The sequence below is a fragment of the Myotis daubentonii genome, chromosome 2 (genome assembly GCF_963259705.1).
Source record: "Myotis daubentonii chromosome 2, mMyoDau2.1, whole genome shotgun sequence".
Classification (NCBI taxonomy): Eukaryota; Metazoa; Chordata; class Mammalia; order Chiroptera; family Vespertilionidae; genus Myotis; species Myotis daubentonii.
The window spans coordinates 32739922-32766935 of record NC_081841.1 but is presented as its reverse complement, the minus strand read 5'-3'; the positions used below and the strand labels follow the sequence as shown (position 1 = coordinate 32766935).

The 27014-nt window shown below is 33.0% G+C and overlaps 1 protein-coding gene across 18 annotated transcripts in view; it reads left to right on the top strand.

The window, feature by feature from the left end:
• The window catches only part of C2CD5 (C2 calcium dependent domain containing 5), a 92722-nt gene that overhangs the window by 25166 nt on the left and 40542 nt on the right, over positions 1–27014 (top strand). For 4 of the 18 annotated variants that reach the window (XM_059682372.1, XM_059682365.1, XM_059682370.1 and 1 more), the window contains exons 8-13: positions 2690–2841; positions 7806–7891; positions 8505–8537; positions 15036–15144; positions 18348–18413; positions 26705–26819. In XM_059682372.1, coding sequence (XP_059538355.1) covers positions 2690–2841; positions 7806–7891; positions 8505–8537; positions 15036–15144; positions 18348–18413; positions 26705–26819 — 561 coding nt within the window. Of the gene's footprint in view, positions 1–1574; positions 1700–2689; positions 2842–7805; positions 7892–8504; positions 8538–15035; positions 15145–18347; positions 18414–26704; positions 26820–27014 lie in introns of all 18 variants that reach the window. The other 14 variants (XM_059682377.1, XM_059682373.1, XM_059682371.1 and 11 more) reach the window with 8 other exon arrangements.

Sequence of the window (27014 nt, the reverse complement as noted above, 5' to 3'; positions counted from 1 at the left end):
CTTCAACAGAGAAAGAAAAAACAAAAATAAAACCTCACTCAGTTTGTATACAAATAAATCATCAATGAGATGTTTGATTTTTATTAGTTATATTAAACACATTTTAAATTTAAACTAGCAACAAAAACAGAAACAATTATCCCATTGTAAAATCAGTGAAATTTCCAGAAAGTAGTCTGTAGATCGTTATTGTCAATTAATGATAGCTCATATTTGAACCTTGACAAATTGTGATTGTTGGGCAATGGAAAAGAAAAGGAGACGCCAGGAAAAGTTGGGCTCTTGGCCTGCTTTTAATTTGAATTCCAAAAAAATTGTGATATGATTGCCTTAGCCGGTTTGGCTAAGTGGATAGAGCGCTGGCCTATAGACTGAAGGGTCCCAGGTTTGATTCGGGTCAAGGGCACGTACTTTGGTTGTAGGCTTGATCCCTGGCCCTGGTCAGGGTGTGTGCAGGAGGCAACCAATTGATGTGTCTCTCTCACATCAGTGTTTTTCTCTGTCTCTCCCCTTCCCTTCCACTCTTTGTAAAAAAAATCAATGGAAAAATATCCTTGGGTGAGGAGTAACAACAACAAAAAATTAAAATAAAAAAAACGGAGATATGATAGTTTTTCAGAGTATATATAAGGATTATTTTCACCTTATTATATATAAGCAAAGGCATTGAATAGTGAAATAATTGCTAATATGAAGTTAGGATTTTTAGTTCTGTAATATACTTTATTTTGAAAGGTTGTATATGAATATATACCTGTGTATCTGATCTAAATATATTCATACATGCTCATGATGTGGTCTGTTGCAGGATATAAGTTGATATCTTAAAATATTTCAATTCAGAATGTAGTTTAATCTATTTTAAGTTTAATGTGTTTGAGAGAGCTAGACAAAAATCATTTAAATTGCTTTATTAATGTATTTTTAAAAGAATTGTTTCCTTGTTTTGTTTGGTTCCCAGTATCACTTGAGTTATACTTGATATGCTAAAATATGCAATGTTTATATCAGCTTATATCCATTCAGTTCAGTCATTTCTCTTTATGCTGTCATTTTTCTTATTCTTAAGTACCCCTATCTCAAGATTCTAGACAGAAATAGGTTTGCCAGTTAAGCTTTCTTTATGGAAAATATAATTAATTATATCAGCAATTATTTATATATCAGTTTCAAAAATAATATAAGAACTGTATTTATAGACTTTTCACTTTTATGGGTATTTTCTTCCTAAAATTCTGTGGTGATCAAAATAATAACAAACATTTTTAGAGCAGCTTAAATCCAAATCTTAGTCTTTCTAAGAAATTTAATTCCACTGACAATTCTACCTGCTATCTTTCGTATTCACAGTCCTAATTTATTAATCTGATCCTTTAAAACTATAATTATATCCTAATGAATGAATGAATATTAGCTATTTTTTAAAAATTTCAACTTATTTTTTTGTATGCTAGGGATTAAAAAAATAATTCCTCTCCCCTAACTAAAGCTCCTTTGAAATTACTTTAACAAAACTTTGCTATCTGTTGTATGTATTGTTTTCTTTTCTTCCACTTTGACCACAAATTCCCCAGGTCTCCGCTGGTTCATCCTCCAAGCCATGGATGCCGCTCGACTCACAACAGCCCAATTCACACTGCTACTGGCTCCCGGCTTACTCAGAACTTCTCTGTGTCTGTTCCCACTCTCATCTATACTGGTACGAGACTGCTCAGACTCCAGAGCTGGGGAAGGCAGGCCACAGGCAGAGTGGCTGCAGAGGGCAGGCAGGCAGGTAGTGTAGGCAGGTACCACAAGTCTTGGCTTCTTCCTTTTCTCACTCAAAGTCCAGTTGCAGTGAAGAAATCCTGTATTTAGCCTCCATAGAGGCTCTAACTACATGGAATTGAAAGTGTTCTTCCAGTTTCCAAAGTCTCTTCCATAGGTCTTGTAACAACCCTGGGTTCTGTATGCACACTGTGCGTTTTTGGGGGAATCCTCCAGTATGTATTTTTGCCATAACAACTACATTTGGTTAGAATAAAAATTAATGATTGGATTCTAAACAAAATAGCTTCCAAAACTTCTGATTTGCTTATGTTCTTTATGTACAAACGTTGTTACAGTAGGGTCTGTTTTATTCTGTGGAAGAGAGCTTTTGGAAAAGAGGTAAGCAACTATGCTGCATAAAATGCAATGATTTTTTGTAGCTATATTCGTTTTCCTCTCTGCTCTGTTTTTAGCTGTGGCACTCTTGATGCTATAGGATAAGGAAACATTTTTCTTTCGATGATATCTGTGTGTGCAAATATAAAAACAGTTGTGAATATTTACACACACCATTTGCAGTCATCGTTGTTTCTATGGTAACTTAAAAAAGAGCATTGTTTATTTGCAAGTATTTTCAGTCATGTATTTATTCTTTTTGTTTATTTCTCCTTTTAATATTTTTTACCCCCCTTAGTCTGTCATTTCATGCTTTTTTGCTTTTTTACTTGGCTTATTAACTGTTTCAATGCAGATAATTATTTATTTGAAGAATGATGAATGGTTAAACAGCAGTTGATTGACTTTGGCCTCATACCCAGCTCCACACTTAAGAAATGACTGCTGGCCCTGCCCCAATATTTCCTGGTGTTTGGATCATGCTGCCTTCCATCAAATCCTTTGGCACATGATTATTTAATATTTCTCCACCTTCTTCTGGCAGGATTCCCTTCAATGAAGATCCCAACCCCAATACTCACTCATCAGGACCCTCCACCCCTCTGAAAAACCAAACTTATTCCTTTTCACCTTCCAAGTCCTACAGCCGACAGTCCTCTTCTTCTGACACAGATTTGAGTTTGACACCCAAAACTGGTAAGGCGCTTCCACCCATCTTTTATTTTTTTCTATTTTTTCTTTTTCAAATTTGTTTCTGTTCCTTGTTAGCTTTCCATCCAAGCCTTTTCTCCAGTTTTTTGGCATTTAAGGTTAAAGGTAATGTGAACAGTGATCATTTTTACTACTACAATTAAAATATGAAGATTTTGTATAGTTCAGAAATCAACATTTTATTGATTTTATCACAGTGTAGCTATGAAGTCCAGGATTTATTTTTGCAGTATATATTTTTCATTTCATGCTCAAGAGGAATAACATCTGAAAGCATTTGAATAAAAAGGAACACTAGTAGTTGCAGTTGAATTCCTCATGCAGTATAAGCATTTTGAATTCATTGTTTCTGTCTATTTCTGAATATATTTGTAAAGATTTTATTATGAAAAAATCTTAAGAACAATTAATATGGTTATTTTGGAATAATACACCTATTAACTTTTTGTTATTTAAAATGTTTGTTTTTTTCTTGTCTTAATTTCTAGATTAGAAAATAGCAGTTTTTCTTTACTTATTTTTGCATATATTTCAATGTATGAAATTTATAATTTTTCTGTCTCCTATGTGTGTTTTGATAATTTGAAATTTTATGAACACATTTTATGACAAAAATTGATTAAAAATTAAATTCCTTCCTTACTACATAAAATAGAATTAACTTAATCATTAAGTTATTATTCTTGAGAAAAAGAAAAATAAATAAAACATTTAAAAGTTAATAGTTTGCAATTTTTGTAAATACTATTTTTGTCTGGCAGTTTCTTGCCAGATTAATGAAAACATTTTGCATAGTTCTTATTTGTGTTATTTTTAATTTATCTTGAATAACCTTATTTTCATGTTAGCCAAGAAATTTATAAAATGACCTGATTTTATAAAGGCAATGTAAAGAAATCTAATTCCAGAACCAGTACTACTTCCAAAGTAAAAGAGGATATTGAAAAAAAGCCTGTAGATTTAATATCTACTTTTATAAATGTAGGCATTTATATGAGCACCTAATTCTTTGAAAAGAGTATCTGTATTTTTATATACACATAATTATGACTGACATCTTAAAATAATTGGTATTTGATAGTAATCTTAACCATATTCATGTTAAGCATCTTAACATGATTTGTAGCATCTTAACCATATTCATGGAACCATTCAAATAGTGCTTTTCTTTTAAAAAAAAACATATTTATTTATTAAATTGATTGGGGTGACATTGGTCAACATGAACATATAGGTTTCAAGCATGGATTTCTATGATATAATATCTTCAAATAGTGGTTTTCTTTGTTTTTTACTAAAGAATGAAATTCTGGCCTTGAATTCATGACAATCAAAACAAGAAAGACTGCCCTAGTCAGTTTGGTTCAGTGGATAGAGTGTTGGCCTACGGACTGATGGGTCCTGGGTTCAATTCCAGTCAAGGGTACATGCTAAGGTTGTGGGCTGGATTCCCAGTAGCGGATGTGCAGGAGGCAGCCAATCAGTGATTCTCTCTCATCATTGATGTTTCTATCTCTCTCTTCCTCTCCCTTCCTCTTTCAAATCAGTAAAAATATATTTAAAAAACAAACAAAAAAACAAGAAAGACTTAGGATAGTTTTTGAAGAATAAGTTTTCTTAAAAATATTTTTAAAACTGTCCACTTGCTATTTGTTTGTGTATTCCAGGCCACTTTTCAATATTATCTTTAATTTTTGAAAGTATTTCCTTGATCTTTCTGTTTCTTTTTCTTTAGTTCACCATAAAGTCCAAGACTAAAGAAGATTGTCAAGTAATACATTAACTGAACTAGTCTATTCTCTTAGCTTTCTAGTTTGCAGTCAGTTGTATTATCAAATGAAAATATTTTTGTATTTTATTTTCTAGATCCAACTTTTTAGTTTTTTAAAATTTATTTATAATAGAAGTATTCTCATATATTTCTATATTTATAAGCTACCTCTAAATTAATTATTCTTTTCTGCCTATAATTATTCACTACCTCAGTAGCATATTTATAGGATATTAGTTACTTTTAGTCCTTTGGCTTTATCATGATTCCCTGAATATCTTCAAATACTCCTGAGGAGCATTCTCATTTCTCATGGAGATTTAAAATGGCAAAAATGATTGTTCTAAAATTTCTAAAACTGTAATTCAGTATGTATTTCATAATTTTCTGTCTTCTAATTTACCTATATTCAAAATCAGTCTCCTGAGAAATAGAGTAGATAAGCTGATTATTAATTGATTTATTATATGTAAACTAAGGAGCCAAAAATAGGATGAAATTAATAAACCTTAGACTGCGAATTTTTTCCCCATTCGTAGTTAAAGCTATCATCTGTTTTTCAGGTAGTTCTTATTTAAAAAATAATTTATATTATTTCGGTTGATTCAAATTTGTGACATTTTATAAGATTTTATTTTCATACTTTTCCCAAATACTCAACTAGTCACAGTGGAATTTTAGAATGCTAGTGTTAGGATACTGACTTGGTGCCTAACTCAAGCTCATTTTTACTTTTTTTAGTCAGGCTATTAACCATGTAAAGAAATGGTATTTGACCCCTAGGTACCCTCATTTTTGTAAATGCAAATAGTACTATGGTCAAATTTGAGTATTTAAAATTTTAGAGGAGAAAGAAAAGTATTAACATCTTGAACAGAAATAACAACATTTATTTATTTAAGATGAATAATGGCAACTGCTTAATGTGGTACTGTTTGATTTTTCTATTTAAATACTCATAGGGATATGTTTGTTTTTTTTTTAGTAACATTTGAAGAGCTGTACTTTACCACTTTAAATAAGTATTTCTATTTGAGGCAACAAGTTTCTGGCTTTAAAAATTTGTTAGATGCAGTACATTTTAATCTTCCACATTCTTATGCAAAGAAGGCAGGTAATTTAAGTATTTTAAGGAAATCATCTAAAAGTTATTAGAATGGCGTAAAATCTTACTTTAGTGATTTAAAAATTTTAAAGAATGCAAAGTTTGTAAAGGTTTTGTTAAGTTTTAGACTATGCCTTCTATTTATATTATGTTGGGTATATGTCTTGCTAATGACTTCATAAGCTTAGTGTAATTTGTGTATGTATTTTAAAATTCATTTTTACTGTTATGTTTTGGTTCATCATTGCTTTCCTTATCCTGCATTTTCTGATCATCTTCTGAATGTACATCTTTTTCTCTGCTACTTTCCTCCACAGCACCTTACCCACAGAGTCAAGGGATTTTCCTGTATCCCAGCTCCCCCTCTCTCTCTTGTGGTTCCCTTCATCTTAAAAAGTCCTGTCTCCTCCTCTCGGAATCTAGCCTTTCCCCTCATCATTCTAGCCTTGTCAGCCCAGTTCTGAGGAAAAGTGTTTCTTTCAGTGACGAGCTGTTCCTGGCTGCTTCTGGTAGGATCACCTTAATGTCAGCTTTTTAATCCCTTTGTTTTGAATCATTTTTGATACTACAAAGAAGTAGTGGGTATTTATGCAGGATGTACTTATTTTCTTATTGTTAGACAGATTTAAGTGATTAGAATTATCATGAGGACATGATTGAGGATCACTTGATAGATAATTGTGAATATTCTGCTAAAATTATTTTATATATTAAAAAGTATTATATTCTAAGGACACAGATAGACATATTTCCAATTATTATTAGGTTCTTATTACTAGAGTGTCTGTTTTACTTTCTTTCCCTTCATACCAACTCTATTCACATTGGACCTGTACCATCATGTTGCTAAACCATATGGTTACATTAGTAAATTATTCTGTTTGAATCAGTTTAAGTCTCGTTTTGGTAATATTATTTCATTATCTTTTTTTTTTCCTGTCCATTGCTTTAATTTTCAAATTATCCTGTATTTTTTTTATATTTCATATACCTCTACAAACTTACATTTTTTTATGGTTTTCAATATGCTTCATGTTAAGAGCTTAGTTTAATTTCTATGTTTAGTATTGTATAGTCTCTAAGAATCATGTTTAGGTTACTACAAGGACAATAAATTTCCTTTTTTAAAAAAACAGAACAGAATGGGACTATACATATGCTAACCTTTGTTTCCTTATCCAAGAACAGCTAAAAATATAAAAGTCATTATAGTGACTATGACTATATGTTTCTTCAGTTTAAATGGTGGGATTGATGAACTAGTGACTCTAGTTTGTAGAGAACTGGCTTCTCACCTGTCCCCTGCTTTCTATAATTCTTTTACCATAGTTGATCTTTTGGTGTTATCAAAAGAATAAAATAAGGTAGGGAAAGAAGTTTATAATTAAGCCTTTAAAAATACATCTAAGAAATTGTGAAATATAATTCTTTCATGCATAACGACATACATTTGTGATGTGTCTATTACATGTTTGTGATTTTTAGTTTTTAAAAAAATTATGTTGATTTTTGCAAACGAGTGTGGAAAACTATGGATATTAATACTGTTTTGACATTAATGTTATGTTTAGGAATGGAATTTATCAGAAAACACATATGACTATATTTCAAAATTACCCTGAAATTCATGCTCTTTAGAGAATTTTGGAATATTTTAAGTAAGGACAATTAGTGCTTTCCTTTTTATACTTAATTTTAGACAAACATTTAACATTTCTCATATTTAGTATTCTAAAATTGTTAGCATAAGTAATTGGTATTATCATGATTATATTTTATTGAAAGATTGATTTACAAAATTGAATATTATGCAAAAATGCAATACTTTAATTTCATTTAAAAATAATTTTTAGAACAAATTAAGTCTAAAACTAGTTGTGATCAGTAGAACGTTGACATATTGCTTCTAAAACGAACTTGCTGAGTAAAATATGTGTTTACTTGCCTCAAATACTTTTAAATGTTTGGATCATTTAAACAGATTTTGACTCATGATATTTATGAAGTTGAATACAATTAATCTTTCTGCTTCTATAGTTGTTTTTTTGTTATTTATGTACTGATGTTCTGTAGGAATGGGAAGTGGTAGTGCTGGAAAAGAAGGGGGGCCATTTAAAGCTCTTTTAAGACAACAGACGCAGTCAGCATTGGAACAGAGGGTAAGATTCACTCAACATTCTTTATTTTTACACTGTTGATGTGATTGTATTATCAATCTTCCATGTACTTATAACTTATTTCCATACTGCTTTTGGTCATGTATCTGTAATGTAATTTCAAAGTCTAAACTGTATTTAAGGTATCATAGTGATTTGTTTATGTATAATAACTTTTAATTTGGGATAATTGTATAACTATTTTTGTTTTATCCTTCAGTTTCTTACTAGAAATAGTCTATTTGCAAATATTCATTGAAGGTGAAATTATTTCTAATTTCACATTAAAATTATAATATATAAAAAGAAATAATAGGTATTTTTCCTGAAAAAAAAGTTAGTTTTAAACATTAAAAGTATATTATTAGTATATTAATATTTTTATTTGCTGAGATTATATTTATTACTGGCCAATCTCTTTAGCATAAGAAATGCACAGATTTCATATTTCTATGGATTAACATAAATAATGTGGTTGTTCAGTATTTGAGTACATTTCTTTAAAATATTATAGGTTAACATTTTATTGAATATGTTAAATGGAAAAATGAGTAGTTAAGTTATTGGATGATTTTTCTCTTTTCATTTTTATTTTTTTATAAACTTCAATGCTAAGGGAGGATCGCCTCATAGGTTCTGTAGAAGGCGGGTATGTTCCTAAAACATGTGTGAGAGCCTATTTCTTGTATGGTAGTTTTTCTAGTTTTAATATTGATCATTTAAGTTTCATTTATGCTTTTAACACATGTTGCCAGCTTTTTTTCTTTTCGTAATGCAAAGTTTGTTTTTTTTATTTAATAGCACTATGAGGCTGTTTTTGTTTTCTTTTTCCTACTTAACTAATACAGTGCATGATTTTATGTCCTGTCAGTTACTTTAAGGCACAGTTCCATAGCTCTCATTATGTCTGATATACAGAATGTCTTTCACAGTTTCTATTTTACACTAGCATTTTTTAAAAAAAAGTTGCAATATAGCAAATACTTATAAAAGGATGCACTTTATAAAACAAAGGTGTGTTTTTCCCCCTAGAGGTTGGCCTTTTGAGAATACTTGTGTTTTTCAGATTCCATTATTATGAACAATACGAAATTTTTTTTTTTTTTTTTAGGCTTTCTTTGCTTGTGCTGAGAGTCTCTGTGTATGCACTGTTTGCCTTTTAGACAGGCTGGAGAGAACAGACCTGTACTAAGCAGAGTGCTGAGACTTTAGCTGTACCCGGTTCTTGGCTTTATACCCTATTAAACAGCAATTGCCTTTCAGCTATTCTCACAGCTTGCAGGCACAAAAAGCCCACCTAAATATTCACACCATCCATTGAAAGCAAATCAAGATAAGGACTAAAAAGAGGGAAAAGAGGGCCAGAGTGAAGGTGTGTCCCCTTATCATTTTTTAGTGTCGAATGCTCTTACTTCCACCCCTCCCAGTTTTGTATTCTCTACAGAGTCCCTTTCACTAGGAATATGTCCTGTAATCTAACTATCATTCTAGAATTCACAGGAACAGAAAAACTTGGGTTGCCTTGATGTTTGATATAATGAGATTTTGCCTGTATGTTGTACCTGTGACTTTACTCTCTGTACTAAGAATGTTTAAAAAACATCTAGCATTATAAGAAAAATAATTCTAATCACTGAAAATGGTTTTGATAAAATTTATGTGTACAAATATGCTTTTAAACATTCTTAAAAATTTGGACACATTAACACACTGGGCATACGTTACTAGATAATCTTCATGGAATTAACAGCAGAGGTGTGGAGAACTTTAAATTTTCATTTACAATTTGGTAAAACCTGAGTTAGCAATATATTTACATAACCTTAACCTTGCAGTATCAGTTACTTGAGTTTATGAGACCACCTCTCTACCCCGTGTACAAAATGAATAGAAAGACCATTATCATCTTTGACTTTCCTATTCTTTTATGGCTGCCAGTAGTGTGGCTTTATTTTGGGAAATATTTGTACAGAAGTATGAAGAATTCTCTCCATATGTGTTCAGATGTGCCTTAACTCTGCCAACTTGAGCACTGAATCAAGTTGAACCTAGGCTAGTTGTATCATTTTTTTATATTCACTTTAAACACATTTATTTCTACCTCTTGCCACCCTTAATAAATTATATTGCTTTTTTTTACTTGAGGAATAGAGAAACTTTGCTGAAAATCCTTTATTTAATGGATTATTCAAGTAGAGTTCTCAAAAATAAAACTATTTTCCCCCTTTCACAAAAATATTAAAAAAACAGAGGCCTGGTGCATGAAATTCGTGCACGGTGCAATCTCTAGGCCTGGCCAGTGATCGAAGTGTGAGGTCTGGGTGGAAGGGCAGGTCCCAGCTGACCTCTGGGCCTTGGGCAGCACCTGGGTTCCCGAGCTCCCGTGCGCCCCCCTCCACCTGAGTCATGGCGCCCGAGTCCCCATGTGGAGATGCAGTGCGCGTGGCCGGATGCTGCGGGCCAGGGTGCAGCATGGGCCTCTGGGCCGCCCAGTGGCGCCACACGGGAGCCAGGTGGGCACTGTGCTCTCTCCCAGCCAGCCTCGCAAACTGGCTCCTGCGTGAACCCACGGAGAGACCGACCAGCCCCTGCGGTCCCGGTGGCTGTGGCCTGGCTCACCCGAATGAGGCTGCGTGGGTGTGGGGCGGGCTCCTCACGGGTGCCTGGCACCTCAGCACGGGGGCTTCCCCAGCACATGAGCCCTGGCGTCCCGGGGGAGGTAAGCAGGGGGAGTGAGAGCGAGCTCGGCAGACACCCCACGTTCTCACCGCACCTCCATCCCCATCACCCTGCCCCCAGGTAGCTGGCGAGAGGTCGCAGCACGTCGCTGATGCCTGCTATGCTCCACGCCACGCCCTGGTGGTCAGCACACATCATAGCTAGTGGTTGAACTCCTGGTCTCCCGGTTGAACGACTGCCCGAGGGGACAGTTTGCATATTAGGCTTTTATTATATAAGTTGACAAGATCTTGGAAACAGGTGTCAGATTACTGGGAGATGAGAAATAGAAATAAAAGTTTTATTTAGATTTAGGTTTTGCCTATGAACTACTTGATGTAAGGCAAATAGATATATTTTTCAATATGACTCTTCTTTCACCTGTAAGAAAAATAAAATTACTCTGTCGATTCTGGGATGTTTATTTTTCTTCAATAAAGAAACCTAGTTAACTTAGTTTGACCTAGTGTTTTTTAAATATATTTTACCATGGAATCTTTCATTTAAGTATGTTTTAGTGAGGAACACATTTTGGGGAAACATTGATAAAGAGCAAACCTATTTGATAAATTATGACTTTTTTAGAAGTGGGGGTGAAATTATATAATAAATCATAGGAATCTGGAATGGAGTTTTATGTCTAGAAAGTTACTCTGGTCTCTTAGGATAATAAAAAGAACATATGATTTAAAAATAAGCTATTTAAACATCTAAGAAAAGTCCTATTTAAATCTTAAAAGAGATACTCCCTTGTGTTCTCAAGATTTTTCAACTAGCCTGTCCCGAGTACATGCTATTAATAGATTTATGCTACATGCACTTGGCTATGTCAAAACATCAACATATGAAGTCTTATCTAGGTACCAAAGGGCAAGATGTTTTAAATATAAGGATTTTCCAGAGGAAACGTCTCCTATAGTCCCTGGAAGTTTCATCTGAGCAATGAAAGCAGTGTGTGCTTGGGCTGATCTTAAGGAAGCTGTCCTTGTGGACTAGAGAACCCATACATTCATCAGGTATAATAATAGACTAGAGATTAAAATCAACTCTTTAACTTAATGTTTTAACCAGAAATAATACGAAGCCAGATGAGGTTTGTTGTTCGGTAAGAGTCTAGGCCAGTGGTTCTCAACCTTCCTAATGCCGCGACCCTTTAATACAGTTCCTCATGTTGTGGTGACCCCCAGCCACAAAATTATTTTCGTTGCTACTTCATAACTGATATTTTGCTACTTCTTTGAATAGTAATGTAAATATCTGATATGTTGGGTGTATTTTGACCCCCAAAGGGGTCACGACCCACAGGTTGAGAACCGCTGGTCTAGGCCCTCTTGAGCTCAGTTTTTTTTTACCTAAAATGTGGAGATAATAGTAGCTCTTTCTTAGGGTATGGGAACAATTTTAAAGGACAGTTTTAGAATACTTTGCTCAGGGCTGGTACATTCTGAGTACTTCATAGCAGCCGCTGGTGATTGTGGTGGAGACGATAGGTGGTGAACCTCATAGCTACAGGTAGGCTGTAGACATAAGCAGTAGTTCTGAGAAGGTTGAATAACTGCCATTTTCTATACTGTAGGTTAAAATATGTGTGTTAAAGTGAGTGGGTGTGCTGCATGCATGAACCGGGGAGATGCAGCACAGAGTGAAGTTGGCCTCTGCCTCTTTGGGCAGCTATTTCCCTACTTTTTTTGCTGTGACCCTCTAGATCAGCGGTTCTCAACCTGTGGGTCGTGACCCCTTTGGGGGTCGAACGACCCTTTCACAGGGGTCGCCTAAAACCATCAGAAAACACATATATAATTACATATTGTTTTTGTGATTAATCACTATGCTTTAATTATGTTCAATTTGTAACAATGAAAATACATCATGCATATCAGATATTTACGATTCATAACAGTAGCAAAATTACAGTTATGAAGTAGCAAGGAAAATAATTTTATGGTTGGGGGTCACCACAACATGAGGAACTGTATTAAAGGGTCGCGGCATTAGGAAGGTTCAGAAACACTGCTCTAGATGCTTTTCCTCTTGTCCATTTATCCCATCTTCGGAAATTTGGGGAGAAGAGTCAAAGAATCTGAAATAGGGAAAGCATTTAGGTTCATTTTTTCATACATCAAGTCTTATATGCAGATTTTAAAAAAATATATGTTTTTATTGATTTCAGAGAAATGGGGGAGGGAGGGGAAACATCTATGATGTGAGAAAATCATTGATCGGCAGCCTCCTGCATACCCTCCCACCCCCTCCCGGGGATTGAGCCTGCAACTTGGGCATGTGCCCTTGACCAGAATCGAACCTGGGACCCTTCAGTCCACAGGCCAACACTATCCACTAAGCCAAACCGGCTAGGGTTGCAGAAGTTTTTAATATGTGAATTTACCCAATTTATTTTTATGTTTTAGAAGGAAGTAGTACTTTCCATTTGCTTAAAAAACTTATTTTCAGTGTCTCTGGTCCAGAATATTTATAATATAGGATGTTCCAAAAAATGTATACACACTTTGAATAATTATTAATTCCAATGGGTTAAATTGGAAAAGAAACATCAATTGAGCTATCAAAAATATGTATGTGTATATATTTTGGGGACATCCTATATTTAAATGTAAAGAGTAAATTGAAAGGGCCTTTTTATATTATGCCTCAGTATTTTGAGGGAATTAAAAATTTGTGTTCTTAAAATTGAAAAAATTCTTTTTCTAAGATTTAGCTTATTAGGTAAAATACTCAAGTTTGTAGTAACACAAGCTTACCTGGACATTTTATCACTTAAAACATATATTGAAAAAGTTCAGGGGGCAATAAGAAGGCATTTTCACTAAATATTTTGTAATAAATTTAAGTGAAATTCCCCTTCATGTCTTCTCCCTTGCCTTCCCTTTCCTCTGCTTTCATTTGGGCCAAACCTACCCACTTCCGTAAATTGTTTTTTTACTCTTCTTTACATAGCCTAGGCTTTCTTGCCCTTATTAATTTAAAGATTACTTATACATTCTAACTGAATTACCTTCTAATTATATATACATACACATGCATATATACATACACATACATATATATATGCATATATACATATATACATTTATTCTGTATCTTCCTGGGTTACTGAGATGTACCAAACTGTTTGCCTTTTGCTGAATGACTCCAATTGCTATGCTTTGTTAAATTATGTTTTGGTGAATTTGTATTCTCCATCTTTTATGTTTGTATTCTCCAGTCAGTGTTCTTGCTGCTTTTAATGTACCTGCTTCTAGTAGTATTCGGTATCTCTTTATCTTCCAGCTTTTATTTGCTGCATTTCATCTACTGTGGTCTGGGAAAAGGATACTGAGATTTTAGAATATGTCCCTAAAGTTATATCTTTAAAATTATTATGTGCCATACTGTGAATATGATCAGTGGGGATTTCTTAGGAATAAAGCACATAAACTTTAGTACTTGGAACCGTAACAGTTCATTTTACTGTTGAGAGCCCTGTTTTGCTTATTTTCCAGTTCTCAGTTAGGTTCTGAATAGCTGAGGCTACTCGTAAGTGATTTCTGGTTAAGTGAGCTATATTAATCTTGGAGCCAGACAAGTCAGATATTTAGTTCCCTGACCCAAATGCAACTTGAATAATGTGATAGACCTTTATATTTGGGCAGCTGCAGGGGCTCCCTTTTCTTCCCGGATACCATTTCAATGACTTTCTTTTCTCTACTGTTTTCTTCTCTCACATGCTTCTCTTTGTCTCTAAATTGATGAGATTGATGTCCTTGAGAGAGAAAGGAAGAATATAGCTTCAAAAAACATGTGGAATTGTATTGCTTCCCTTGCTGTCATCACTTACCTCTCCTTTCCTTAAAATACATTTATGAACTTACATTTTCTCCTGCTGCCCTGGTCTCGATAGAGTAAATAATCACACAGCGATTCTCTACACACCTCAACTTGAAATTTGCTCTATCTTTACCATTCTATATATTTCTTAACCCACACGGCTCATCCTCTCCCTACATCTCCCTCAGTCCCACATTCTTTTAGATCTCTAGCTCCAGGCCTTCTGCGTCTTACCAGTGGCCTGGACTTGGGGAAAAGCATTAAAGTGAGGGGGAGGCAGTCCCAATAAGAAGCAGGTATGGGGTAGAGGGGAATCTCCTCATCTCAACTCGAAGTCCTGTCAGAGTAGGAGATTGAGAGGAAGGAACTCCAAGAACATTTTTCTTACTGGGAATTGATGAAAAGAGTGCTTGGGTTCTGCATATATGAGAAAGTGGATTAAAAACTCTAAACATCCAAGGAAACTTACATACAAAGCATGTGTAATGTATAATTGGTAACCTTTGTTAAGGGATGGAATTTATTTCGTTATGACAGCTTTTTAACAAGCAAATTTTTTGTACTTTACACACTCAGTTATATTTTTTCCTCTTGTTTCTACTAGGAATTTCCATTTTTTACCTTGACGGCATTTCCTCCTGGATTTCTTGTGCACGTTGGGGGTGTTGTTAGTGCACGCTCTGTGAAGCTTTTGGATCGTATCCACAATCCTGGTACGTTCTTTAAAAGTTTGTTTTTGATGTTTTATTTATTTAGACTATGCTTATTAAAGTTGATTTTTATAATGCTGTTTTTAAGCCAAATTTATCTGCATGAGAAATGAAAAATAGTATAAACTGACACATGTAGCTTTAAAATATTTTCACTGACCTTAATTAAATATAAACTTAAGAAGAAGTATAATTTAGTTACGTTTTTATACAAAATAAAAATACAAATCTTGATTTACTTTTGGCCAAGGGAATCATTAAGTATCTTTTAAGTCCTCTATTTTCTTTGAGCCAGGCAGATACAGTTGACCCATTGCGACCATTAAATTAAGGTGTTAGTTCTTTTGATTGGCAATAACTCTTTTTTATATTTTCTGGCAATAACCCTTTATAGATTATTTGAGTTATTTCCTTATTCCTAAAAGAAGTATTCTTTTAAAATGTAATTGTAAACCTGTGTAGAGTACCTAAGAATTAAAAACAAAACTGTCCGATTCCTTGGATTCTTTTGGGTAGCTATTTGTTCTGTATAACCGAACAAGTAAGAATGAAAGCTCACTTCTTTAAGACATGGGCCATCATTATAAAAGAAGAAAAGCATTAAAGTCCCAGTAATTTCAGGCCCTTAGGTTAGAAATGGCTTGGTGATTTTTCTTTTTTCTTTTTTAATATTTTTTATTGATTTTTTACAGAGAGGAAGGGAGAGGAATAGAGAGTTAGAAACATCGATGAGAGAGAAACGTCAATCAGCTGCCTCCTGCACACCCCCTACTGGGGATGTGCCCGCAACCAAGTTACATGCCCTTGACTGGAATCGAACCTGGGACCCTTCAGTCCCTAGGCTGACGCTCTATCCACTGAGCCAAACCAGTCAGGGCATTGGTGATTTTTCTAAATCTAAAATAAGCATGATAAATGTGGTAGGAACTTTTCGTATGGAATGTGTTCTTGCATCTTTCTGACAAGATGCCCAATCACTTGCTCAAGGCATTTATTATTTTAATGTCATACCTTAAACCTGACGTTATACTAATATTCTTATTTGGCATATATACATATATACTTTTGAAAAATTTAAATTGCCACTTCTAATGACCTCCTTCTGAGGCCTGTACTGACAACTATAAAAAGAGTGAAATGCTTTGAAATTATTAATGCCAAACATTGCAGATAACGATTTTGAGGATACATAAAATTACTATTCTTTTAAATTAAATACAGTAATCTGTGCCCTGTGGTTTGATGTCATTTATTTTGAGTTACTAATTATAGAGAAACAATGGAATTTTTAGACTCTGAACAAGATTTCAGAGAAGCAATACTAGCTGGGATTATTTATAAAAACTCTAAAGCTGAGTGAATATATCTTTTAAGCATCAGTCTTCTTTTTTTCTATGATTTATTATTTTTCCCCCTGTTTCTTATTTTTCTGGTCAATTTAAGAACTTTCCCCCCCTCATATAGTATTTGTATATTCTGCAGTAATTAAAGGCAAATTTAGACTGATGGCAGTTTAATGAATTGAGACCTTGAGGACTACGCAAAGTTTATATTTTTGTGTTTAGGAACTTGGATTATTTGGAAAGTGCAAGGAAATACTGGGTTTAGATACATGACACTAACTATATGACCAAGGCTAGTTGCCTGTGTTTCTGTGGGCCATTGACTCAAATATTTTGAAAGATTGCATACACTTATATAATTACCTCAAAAATGATATTAGGAATATATTCAATTATTGGTAATGTCTTTTTATTTACATTTTCAAAAAATATTTATTTATTTTTAATCCTCACCCAAGGATATTTTTTTCCATTGATTTTTATAGAGAGTGGAAGAGAGAGGGAAAGACAGAAATATCGATGTAGAGAAACACATTGACTGGTTGCCTCCTGCATGAACCCCGAACAGGGCCTGGCCCGGGGAGGAGCGTGCAACCAAAGTACATGCCCTTGACCAGAGTTGAACTGAGACCCTTCAGTCCTCAGGCTAACGCTGTATCCACTGAGTCACACCGGCTAGGGCTTATTTACATTTTTATTGTTGCTTCCATGTCCTCTGAGTAAGTAGTATGCGAGTCTGGGAGAACAAATAAAGGTTATTTAAATAAGTTTAAGTAGAGAGCTATATTTAAAATCATATTATTTTGTACAAAAAACTGCTTTGTGGGATCTGTTGTACTTGTCAGTATATTCTAGCTGTGCAAGAAATGTTAAGAATCTAGGCCCAGAGAAGAAAATAGGAACCCTTATTAAGAACACATTTTGTATACTGTAATTACTAGCTCATTCATTCTTTGCCTTTCCTTTCTTTTCAGAGTAGTTTTTCAATTCACATATAGAAATTCTTAGTTAATAATGGGCTATTTCCCAAATGATTATGGACATAAACATATAAATGCTTTAATGGTATATAAGTTATATTTTAATTTTGTTTTATCTTCAGTTAAATACGAATCAGTTGTATATTCTAAAGGTTCCAGTGTTAATTTGATATAGATATCACATTCTTTTGACTGCTTAGTACATCTTTTACACTTTAAAAAGAAACATTTTCTTAACATTTTCTTAATCTTCAGGCCATTAAATAATTATTTATGAAAACATTTCAATTTGTTGAAAATAGCTGAATGTTAAAACAAAACAAAACTCTAGATTAGCATCTACCATAATGATGTTGTATTAATTTTATGACACTGAGTTCATCTGCAGAACTTAGGATGAATTGAGATACATGTGATAATGTTAAAAGTGCTGTATTTGCACTCTCAAATGAATGCTGCAGCAATTTTTTTTTGACTAGTGAGTACGGGAAATTTGCATTTTAAACTGAGTGTAGAGGAAAAAAATCTTATTTTAAAACCACTACCACCTGCAAATTCTATGGATTATTATTTTGGAGTTATTTCTTTTGAACTTTCTCCTTTGTTAAGTACTTAGCAAACCAGGTCATATAATAAAGGAACAAATGGGGTGGTTTTAAAAATCAAGGTAATTATCTTAAATAATTAAACTTTAGTTAATGTTAGATTATGATAGCATGCTCCTTCTTCTCTTTCTATTTCAACTTCTTATTAACTCTGCTGTCTGTGTCTTTCCAGTTCCTGTCGAGTGGTGTTGTCAATTGTGTTCTTGTTTATAGTTTGTTTTTCCCCCCTACTATTCTGCACCTAAAACTGATCTTCTAATTTGCTGTTTTGAACTCAGCCTTTGTCGGAATTATGGGTAACACAAGATCTTACAAACTGCTAGACTGGAATAGTTTCAATTCAGGTATTTTAATGGTCATTCAGTACTACATACGCTGACAAAAATTATGGCAGCTCAGTGAAGTTTTTAGAAATGTTCTAGATTAAATAGGTTTCATATCAATTCAGTTATATAGATATATTCTTCAGTACATATATTCTAACTCTCATAATTTCCATGGAAATGCAAATATAAAAATGTGTGAACTAGAATGAATTAATTAAAACCATAGAAATACCAGAAATTATAAATGACTTTTGTTAGGTGACTGACCTTCAGAATAATAATTTTAAAATATGTTATGTTTTGGACTTTATTTTCATATCAGGTAAATGACACAAGAATTAACTTTTTGATTAAGGAAATATTAAATATAAGCATTAAATTACTAGCTTGATAATCTTAAAGTATATTTAAACTTCAATCTAGATTTGAATATAATGTACTTCGTGCTCTATAAATATGATAATAATGTAACTGTTAGCATTTTTATTTATAATTCTAAAAGTGTTCCAAAATTGGGTAAGAGCAGATTTTGGGAAGATTAACAGCTTGCATAAGCTTTCCTCATTCCCCTTCTACATGAGAATATACACTTTCTTTTTAATTACTTTTACATACAGATATTGTTTGTAGCTTTTAAAGAAACTAAACTAAGATATCTTTACAGCTGATGATGTGGTTTAAAGTCAAAGTCAGTTAATTTTTCTTTCTTTTCTTTTTAAAAATTAAATTTATTGGGGTGACATTGGTTAATAGGACATGGTCTGTATATTGCACTGCACTACCCAAAGTCAAACCACCCTCCGACCCATATATTAGGCCTACTCCACTCCCCACTCCTACCCCTTCCCTCTGGCAACCACCACACTGTTGTCTGTGTCCACAAGTTTCAGTTTTATATCCCACATATGAGTGAAATCATACGGTTCTTAACTTCTTTTGACATTCTTATTTTACTTAGAATAATGTTTTCGAATTTCCTTTTTGATAAAAGAATTATTCTTTTAATAATACAGATATCTTAATTTTGATGTTATTTACATGTTAGAATTGAACAGTAGAATCATCTTGATTCAGTATCAGAAGCTGTTATTTTGCCTAAAGAATCTTTTCAGTTCTTTGTGTCAGAAAAACAAAAACAAAAATCCAGAAGCTCACTTTTTTAGATAATATCCTATAATCTTTTCAATATTGTAAACTGTCTTTGTTCTTAGGAGGCCAGGATTTAAGTTCTGATGTAAGTAATGCATGTTTGACTATGAAGTAACTCATGTTCATCATGCAGATTTACCTAAATTCAGTCTAGTAAACAATCTGATCAGGTCCAACCTTTGCAGATTTAGACTGACATCACTTGGTAAATCTTTAGGGGAATTATCTGTATTGGCTATCTAAGTTTTGGCCAGCATGTTCTCACAATGATTAGAATGAAAATAATCATTTTTAATGTAATGCTGTATACTTAGTTTTTAGTAAGGAATTAAAAATACCCTGTTTGATTCCTTTAATAAATAAGAATATATATTTAAAACATTTGGGAGATTAGTATAGTGGGAAGAAAAAAAGCTTATTATGTAGAAAAAGAACACTGAGAGCAGATTAATCATTAATAATTTAAAGAGTTGAAACCTTGTCAGGGCAGAGATGTTGAGGGTGAGATGTGTGTGTTAGATGATAGAACAGTCCTGAAAAGCGGAAAGGGCAAAAGATAAGTCCTATAGACATAATAAAGACTTTGTCCCATGTAAGCAAAATTACAGAATTTGGCAAGGAGAAACATGGTTGAGGAAGCAGTATATCTTGCCATCATTTAAAAATAAAGTCCAGTCATAAGTGTATGGGAAAAAAAGATGGATAGACTATTAAAAGAACATAAAAGATGACTGTCAGTTTAATGTTCTCATAGTTGTATGCTTTTGACTGAGGTATTAGAATCATTATGGTAACAGTTGGTACATATTCAGACATCAGGCTGATTTTGACATTAGTTTAGGAAAAGTAACTTGATATTTCTGAAAAAAAGTGATATATTTTGGTAAATATATTAAAATTATTTATGTTTTCTTCTCTGTAATTAGGGAATATTGCTGTCCCATATTACTGTATGAATCAAGAGCTGACCAAGTCAGTGAGAAAACTGCTTGTTGATGTAGTTTCTGCTAATGCTAAAAATTGTTCATCCATACTGTGTATTCTCTGATACCATGTATTATATGATGTATCATCAATTTAATAATAGCCTACTTATCAATTATTAGACATTCTTATTTCACAAACATTAAAATGTAGAATGGTATAAGAAAACATTTTATGTTACACAATAACATTTCATGAAATATGATATATCATGCAAGCATTTACTATAATTTATTTTGTGCCATGCAGTTTGTTAGGTAGTAAGTGTGCAAAGATGCCAGGGCCTGAAAAATATGTGAGTCGTTTACTGTGTGGTCTGATGTGATACAAGATACAGTGTTAGAGAGGAAGGCATGATTAACTCTGTGTGGCAAGGCAGTTTGTAGAAGTAATTCTTGAGCTCAGATTTTAAAGGATATATAGGCAATTCATGTATATTTATATTTTAGACAGTGTTTTTGGAGCTATGTTAATGTACATTCTTTGAATGTAGTTCTGAAACTTTCAGCATTTACAAAGTAATATCCTAGCCAGTACTCATTTGATGTTACTTCATTCTTAAGTTTTCCCATTGAGTACAAAATGTCTTTGTTAGTTTAGCTCCCCTCCCCCTTCTCTTTTTGCCTGCTTTGCTATCTTAGTTTGTGTTAACTACAGTGATAGAAAATATTTTATTGAGCAGGAAGAGAGAACTCAGTATCTGAGAATTTATTTTATGAATATTATCTTTTATTATCTTGCTTTTTATGTTTTTGGCCTGGTACCAGATTATGTTTCAGGAAATATCTATAGAATCTACATATCAGTCTGAGCGTCCAAAAATTTTTTTAAAAATAATTTTAAAGAAAAGCCTTTATTTAGTGGATATTCATGGAGTGTCTGCCATATCTTAAGCACAGTGTTGGAGATTGGGAATACCATTCTTCAGCCAGGCAGAGATCCTATTTGCACATCTAGTCTAGGTTACTTTTTATACTGTTTTGCTGTGTGTGTGTGTGTGTGTGTGTGTGTGTGTGTGTGTATTAGTTAAATGGAGGTAGGCTTTCTTGGAACTTGAATTCTACTGATGATCTCAGCAATTATTCTTTTTACTACATTGAGAGGGAGGTACACATAAGGAAACGTGCAAACTAAGTAGTGAAGCAATTTTTAGGCTTTAGTATTTTTAGGAAATAGATATGTACAGGTTGGGGCAAAAGTAGGCTTATAGTTATTTGTATGGAAAATAATACAATAATTAATAGATAACAACACAAGAATAAATGGTGTTTTGCATTCTCACAACTGTAAACCTACTTTTGCTCTACCCTGTAGAATTCAAGAAGGCATAAATATAGCATGTATGCTGTGAACTTTTCTTCATATATAAGGTAACATATAAATGTATATATAATTTTCTCTCTATATAAAGTAACTATATTCATTACTATCCACTTTTTTACTGTCTATAAAAATTACATATATAATCTTAATTGTGAAATTTCACTCTTTATATGTATAATAGTGCAATTGGATATTCATTACATTATTATAATGTAACATGTAAATGTAATATATAACTTTTTCTTTCTATATATACTGTAATTGGTCTTTATATATGAAGAGTTTAAGTTCAAAATTAGGGAGAAGTTTACATATAACTTTTTTTTCACAAATAGTAAAGAACTCCAGTTTAGTCTAACATGGATTATATCTCAGCTACCTCCTAACATCCCAAATTCCTGCATCGTGATGTTTGAATTTATACATCATTCCCTATATAATAAGACTCTTCCTGGTCTGGTTCTGAATCCCCACCCAATTTGGGGTTGTTATATTCCCTTGAACCTAAACTCTGTACTTTCTGTTTCATTAGGGAAAAGATATCTTCTTCAAAGTTTGTTGTGGGTTAGAATAATTCTTTCGGGTATTTGAGAATATAGCGTTTTATGCTTCCAATAACAAGATAGAATATAATTATATTACAAACTTTTGATTCTACCTAATAGTTTATCTCCGCTTGTTCATTTAAAAAGTAGATTGAATAATATTTTCTTTATTCTTTCAACTAGATTTGTAAGGACAGAGTTTTTCCTCTTCCAGGGCTATGTAAAAATAGAACTAAGTTTAACATTTCAGATAGTCAGTGATTCTTAATTGCAAGTGTGTGATTGCCAAAAAGCTCAAAGGGATTGAGTTTTACAAAGGCATGTTGCATTGAGTTGTTTACTTTTTTTCTTTCTGAGACGTAAACTATTACTGTTATTTTAGGAACCTTTACCAGTTTCACCTGCACTTCAGAAACAAGATAGAATGCTAAAAAGATGGCAAGATATCCAGCTATGGCTATGCTCTAGAAAAGTAATAGCAGCAAAAAGAATTCATTATGATGTCAACCCAAGTGTGCAGACATTACTTTTTAAAGAGGTATCAGTGAGATACTACTCTAGAGCTCAGTTCATGCCTACAATTAAAAGAATATATTAAAAATATGAAATGAGTGATATTACCTATGACATTTTGACTCATAGAAGAAAAACATAAAATAGTATAAAACATAAATTGTATAATAAATATATGTTATTACCTCCTGAAATAATATCTTTATAATTATAAATAAATCTACATAGATTATTGGGAGGTGCATGGTATTTCAAGTGAAGGTATGTTTTTCCTAACATCTTTGAAATGTTATCAATTGTGACCCTCACATCTCAGCTGTATATCCTCCAAGTGACTAAATTGTATTCAGTTTTATGTATGGCATGAATGGTTGCCATAAAATTTTATTGATTTTTTTTTTGCATGTGCCCTGACCTGGAATCGATCTGTGACCTCCTGTTTCATGGGTCGACAGTCAACCACTGAACCACACTGGCCGGGCACCATACATTTTTAAGCCGGATTCTTTGTTTTGCCATTTATATAAGTATGGGAAATCCTACAGTTTTTGACTTATGTAGGATGAATAAAACAATTTAAATTCACTAGTGTGTTTCCTATAAGAATGTTAGTTAGCAGTTTTTAAGCATTTAAGATTCTATTGTAGCAGTTAAAAACTATATTTCTGAATTTTCAGTTGTATTAAGTTAAACTGGACTATAATTAATACTTCAAGATTCTCTGGCTTATCTGGCACAAGTATGATAGAGGTATTGAAGATAAATTTATCTTTAATATTAAATAAATAATTAACTTTCATTTTATTTTAATTAAACAACCCCTAAATTTAATAGCCAAAAAATTCATCCTTTGGCTTTCTGCTTACAGTTGTAGGTAATTATTGTTAATCAAATTACTAGTTTGTGATGAAGTGCTCCCTACTTACTGTATGCTTGCCTTGCTTTCACCTAGAATTTAGGGCCATTACTTTCTGTAACCATTTCAGTGAGCTGCCATAGTTTTCGGTCTGTACTGTCACCTGATCCAAGCATGCGCCCAAAATATCCACTGTTTCTGGCTCCTGTCTGCTGAATCTGCTTTGCAAAATCTTTCGTTCTTTGAGCTTTTGCTTTAGCCAAAAACCAAATTTAAGAAATTCTTTGGAGTGTGGACATATGCCATTTGCTTCTTTAGCTCCCATGTTATGTAACTTGTTAGCTTTTATTAAACTTGTAAATAATTACAACAGTGGCATCCCCATGTGCAACTGCGTGGCTCGTGTGTCAAAATAAAGGCTGCTTGTGAACTTGTCAGAAGAATATGAATGCTCCACTTGTGCTGCATTCAGCTTTTTATTCATTTTTTATTTTTTTTAATCAGCCACCTATTCTTTCATAGTGTTTGGTTTAATTATCTGATTATTTTATGTGTTATACCAAGGTAAGTTTGATGTATTAAACTTTGTATTCTATGTGATTACATGTATCTCATAGTACTTATTATTACATACTTTTCCATTTAGACATGCTAGTCATTTCTAAATAAATATATTTTGAACATAAACTAAGTGGCTCCCTCCATTTTTCATTAATTTGAAAAAGTGTTATGTATTACTTCTTGTAAAATTCATTCTTAAAATAGAAAAGCTACCATGTATTACTTGTGGCAAAAATGTAGGCACACCTAATGTGAGAAGATATATTTTTATAAAACCATAGTATATAATTATTTGTCTTAGCAAAAAATAGTTTAAACTTATAGAAAGATATAAGAAGTAAATAGCAGGCCCTTCTAGTGCATTTAGGAAAAGTTAGACTTTTTATTTTACACAGTTTTTTACAAAAATAATTATTTTCTAAACAGAAATATTTCTATTATTATTTATGGTATCTATTTTCAAAGAATAAATAATTTGATAGATTAAGTAACTATGTTCTAAAAATTCCCTGTTAGGAAAGGATGATATTAAATAGATTTTTTTATACTTGTCTTAAAAGAAAAAGAATATGGATTTGAAAGTGTATTTGTGCTGTTAATGTCTGCATTTCAGTTAAAACTATGAAGAAATTCTTTAACATAATAGTATATGTGCAAAATAGGACCACCTAATTCTCTCACACATGTCTTAATTCATAATATTGATTGCTAACACCGTATTGTAGTCTTTTCTATTTCTCTTTCTTTATTTTTCTCCTACTTTGACATTTTTCTTAGTTTCCTGGAGTCTGCATTTTTTCTTTTCTTCTGAAAGAAAGTTTTAGGGTAGCTCTGTCTTGGATCCAAAGCTTTAATTCAAGAAGTGGCTGGCATCATTTGTAGTTCTGGCCTTTATCTCCTCATTTCTCCCTTTTGCTGACCTTCCTCCCGTGGAGGAAACAAAATTACATCATAGGAATGTGAGCCATAGTAAGCCTTTAACCTTTCTTTACTTTGCTGTCTTCAATATTTCACTAGTGAGTATAATTCTACTTATTCTTCTTATTTTGCAAAACATATTTTGAAAATGGATATATACTGAAATTCAAAAAAGAAGGTTTGGAGATTGTTTCATTTTCAGTTTTAGTAGTGCCTTATGTGTGGAAAATTTACAATAAGAGCTTAACATACTATTTAGAGTTGGGTTTTTTTCTATTTCAACAATTTGCCACAAAAAGAAATAAATTAGGATGTGCTGGTTATAGTCCGTTTCTGTTTCTAACATCTTTGTATATAAAAAGCTACTATAATTTGCAGCTGCTGTTCACCAGTATTTTGCAGCTATATGCAAGTGATTAGGAAGTATGTGTGAGTGATGCTCCATTTATAATGCTCCATTACAAAACAACATTGGATTTCTCTATGGTAATGAAATCTAATTCTGGGATTTTAAGGCATTTACTTAATTACAGAGCCATACGTGGAATTACAGTGTTCTATCTGAAATTTGTCCCTATATACAATGACCAAAATTATTTGTATTAATCTTTTAAATGTATTTATTTTCTTTATTTTGAATTGGCTAGTCCCTTTATATTTTGTCATTTTGCTTTAGGACCCACATCTTTTTAGAAGGATAGCTACAGATGGCTTTCTCTTTTTTTAAAATATTTTTTTATTAGTTTTAGAGAGGAAGGGAGAGGGAGAGAGACCGAGAAACATCAGTGATAAGAGAGAATCATTGATCGGCTGCCTCCTCCATGCCCGCTACTGGCGGTCGAGCCCACAACCCAGGCATGTGCCCTTGATCGGAATCGAACCTGGGACCTTTTAGTCCGCAGGCTGACGTGCTATCCACTGAGCCAAACCAGTTAGGGTGGGCCTTCTCTCTCTCTCTTTTTTTTTTTTAACATCAATAAATCTTTACCTTGGAAAGAACTCAGAATATAGTGGGTTATAAAAGATAGGTACCAGGAAATGAAATCTGAATCTATATTAAATTTATAGATATGATTCATAGTGTGTTCTCTCAGTGAGGTGAGATATAAGATACCTTCTCAATTTAAGATTAGAATCTGGAAAGTCTGGGTCAACATTTTAAGTTGTATCTAATTAAATACATCTCTATAGATGTCCCTTAAAGTAATAAAGTAAATAGAACTAGGTGTTCCCCCCCACCCCCCCAGCAATCAAGTTTAAAATGTTATACTTTTTGAGAAGTAGCATTACATTAAAATGTTAAGCTTTTGAGAAGTAGTATTTTAAAGATGTGACGTTGTAAAATCTGTTGTAGAACAGTACTTTTTTTTGCCTTCTAGCGTATGTTTATTTTAAACATTTCTTGTTCATATAGACAATGTACTATTGAGTAGTAAACTGATTTAAAATTTATTTTTCAGATGAACCAGAAACTCGAGATGCGTGGTGGGCAGAAATCAGACAAGAAATAAAGTCACATGCTAAAGCATTAGGCTGTCATGCTGTAGTGGGCTACAGTGAATCAACTAGCATCTGGTAAATGATAATACAACATGCTTTTCTAGATGCTGTAACTTACAGATTGTCTTCTGAAAGGGGAAAAGCTTTATGCAAATATAGAGAGAAGAATAGCAGGGGATCCAGGCGCATGGTCTTCAGAGTGCCTCAGGCTGAGGGTTAAATGCCATTTTTGCCTCTGAGTTGCTGTGAAATTTTGAGAAAGTTACTCTA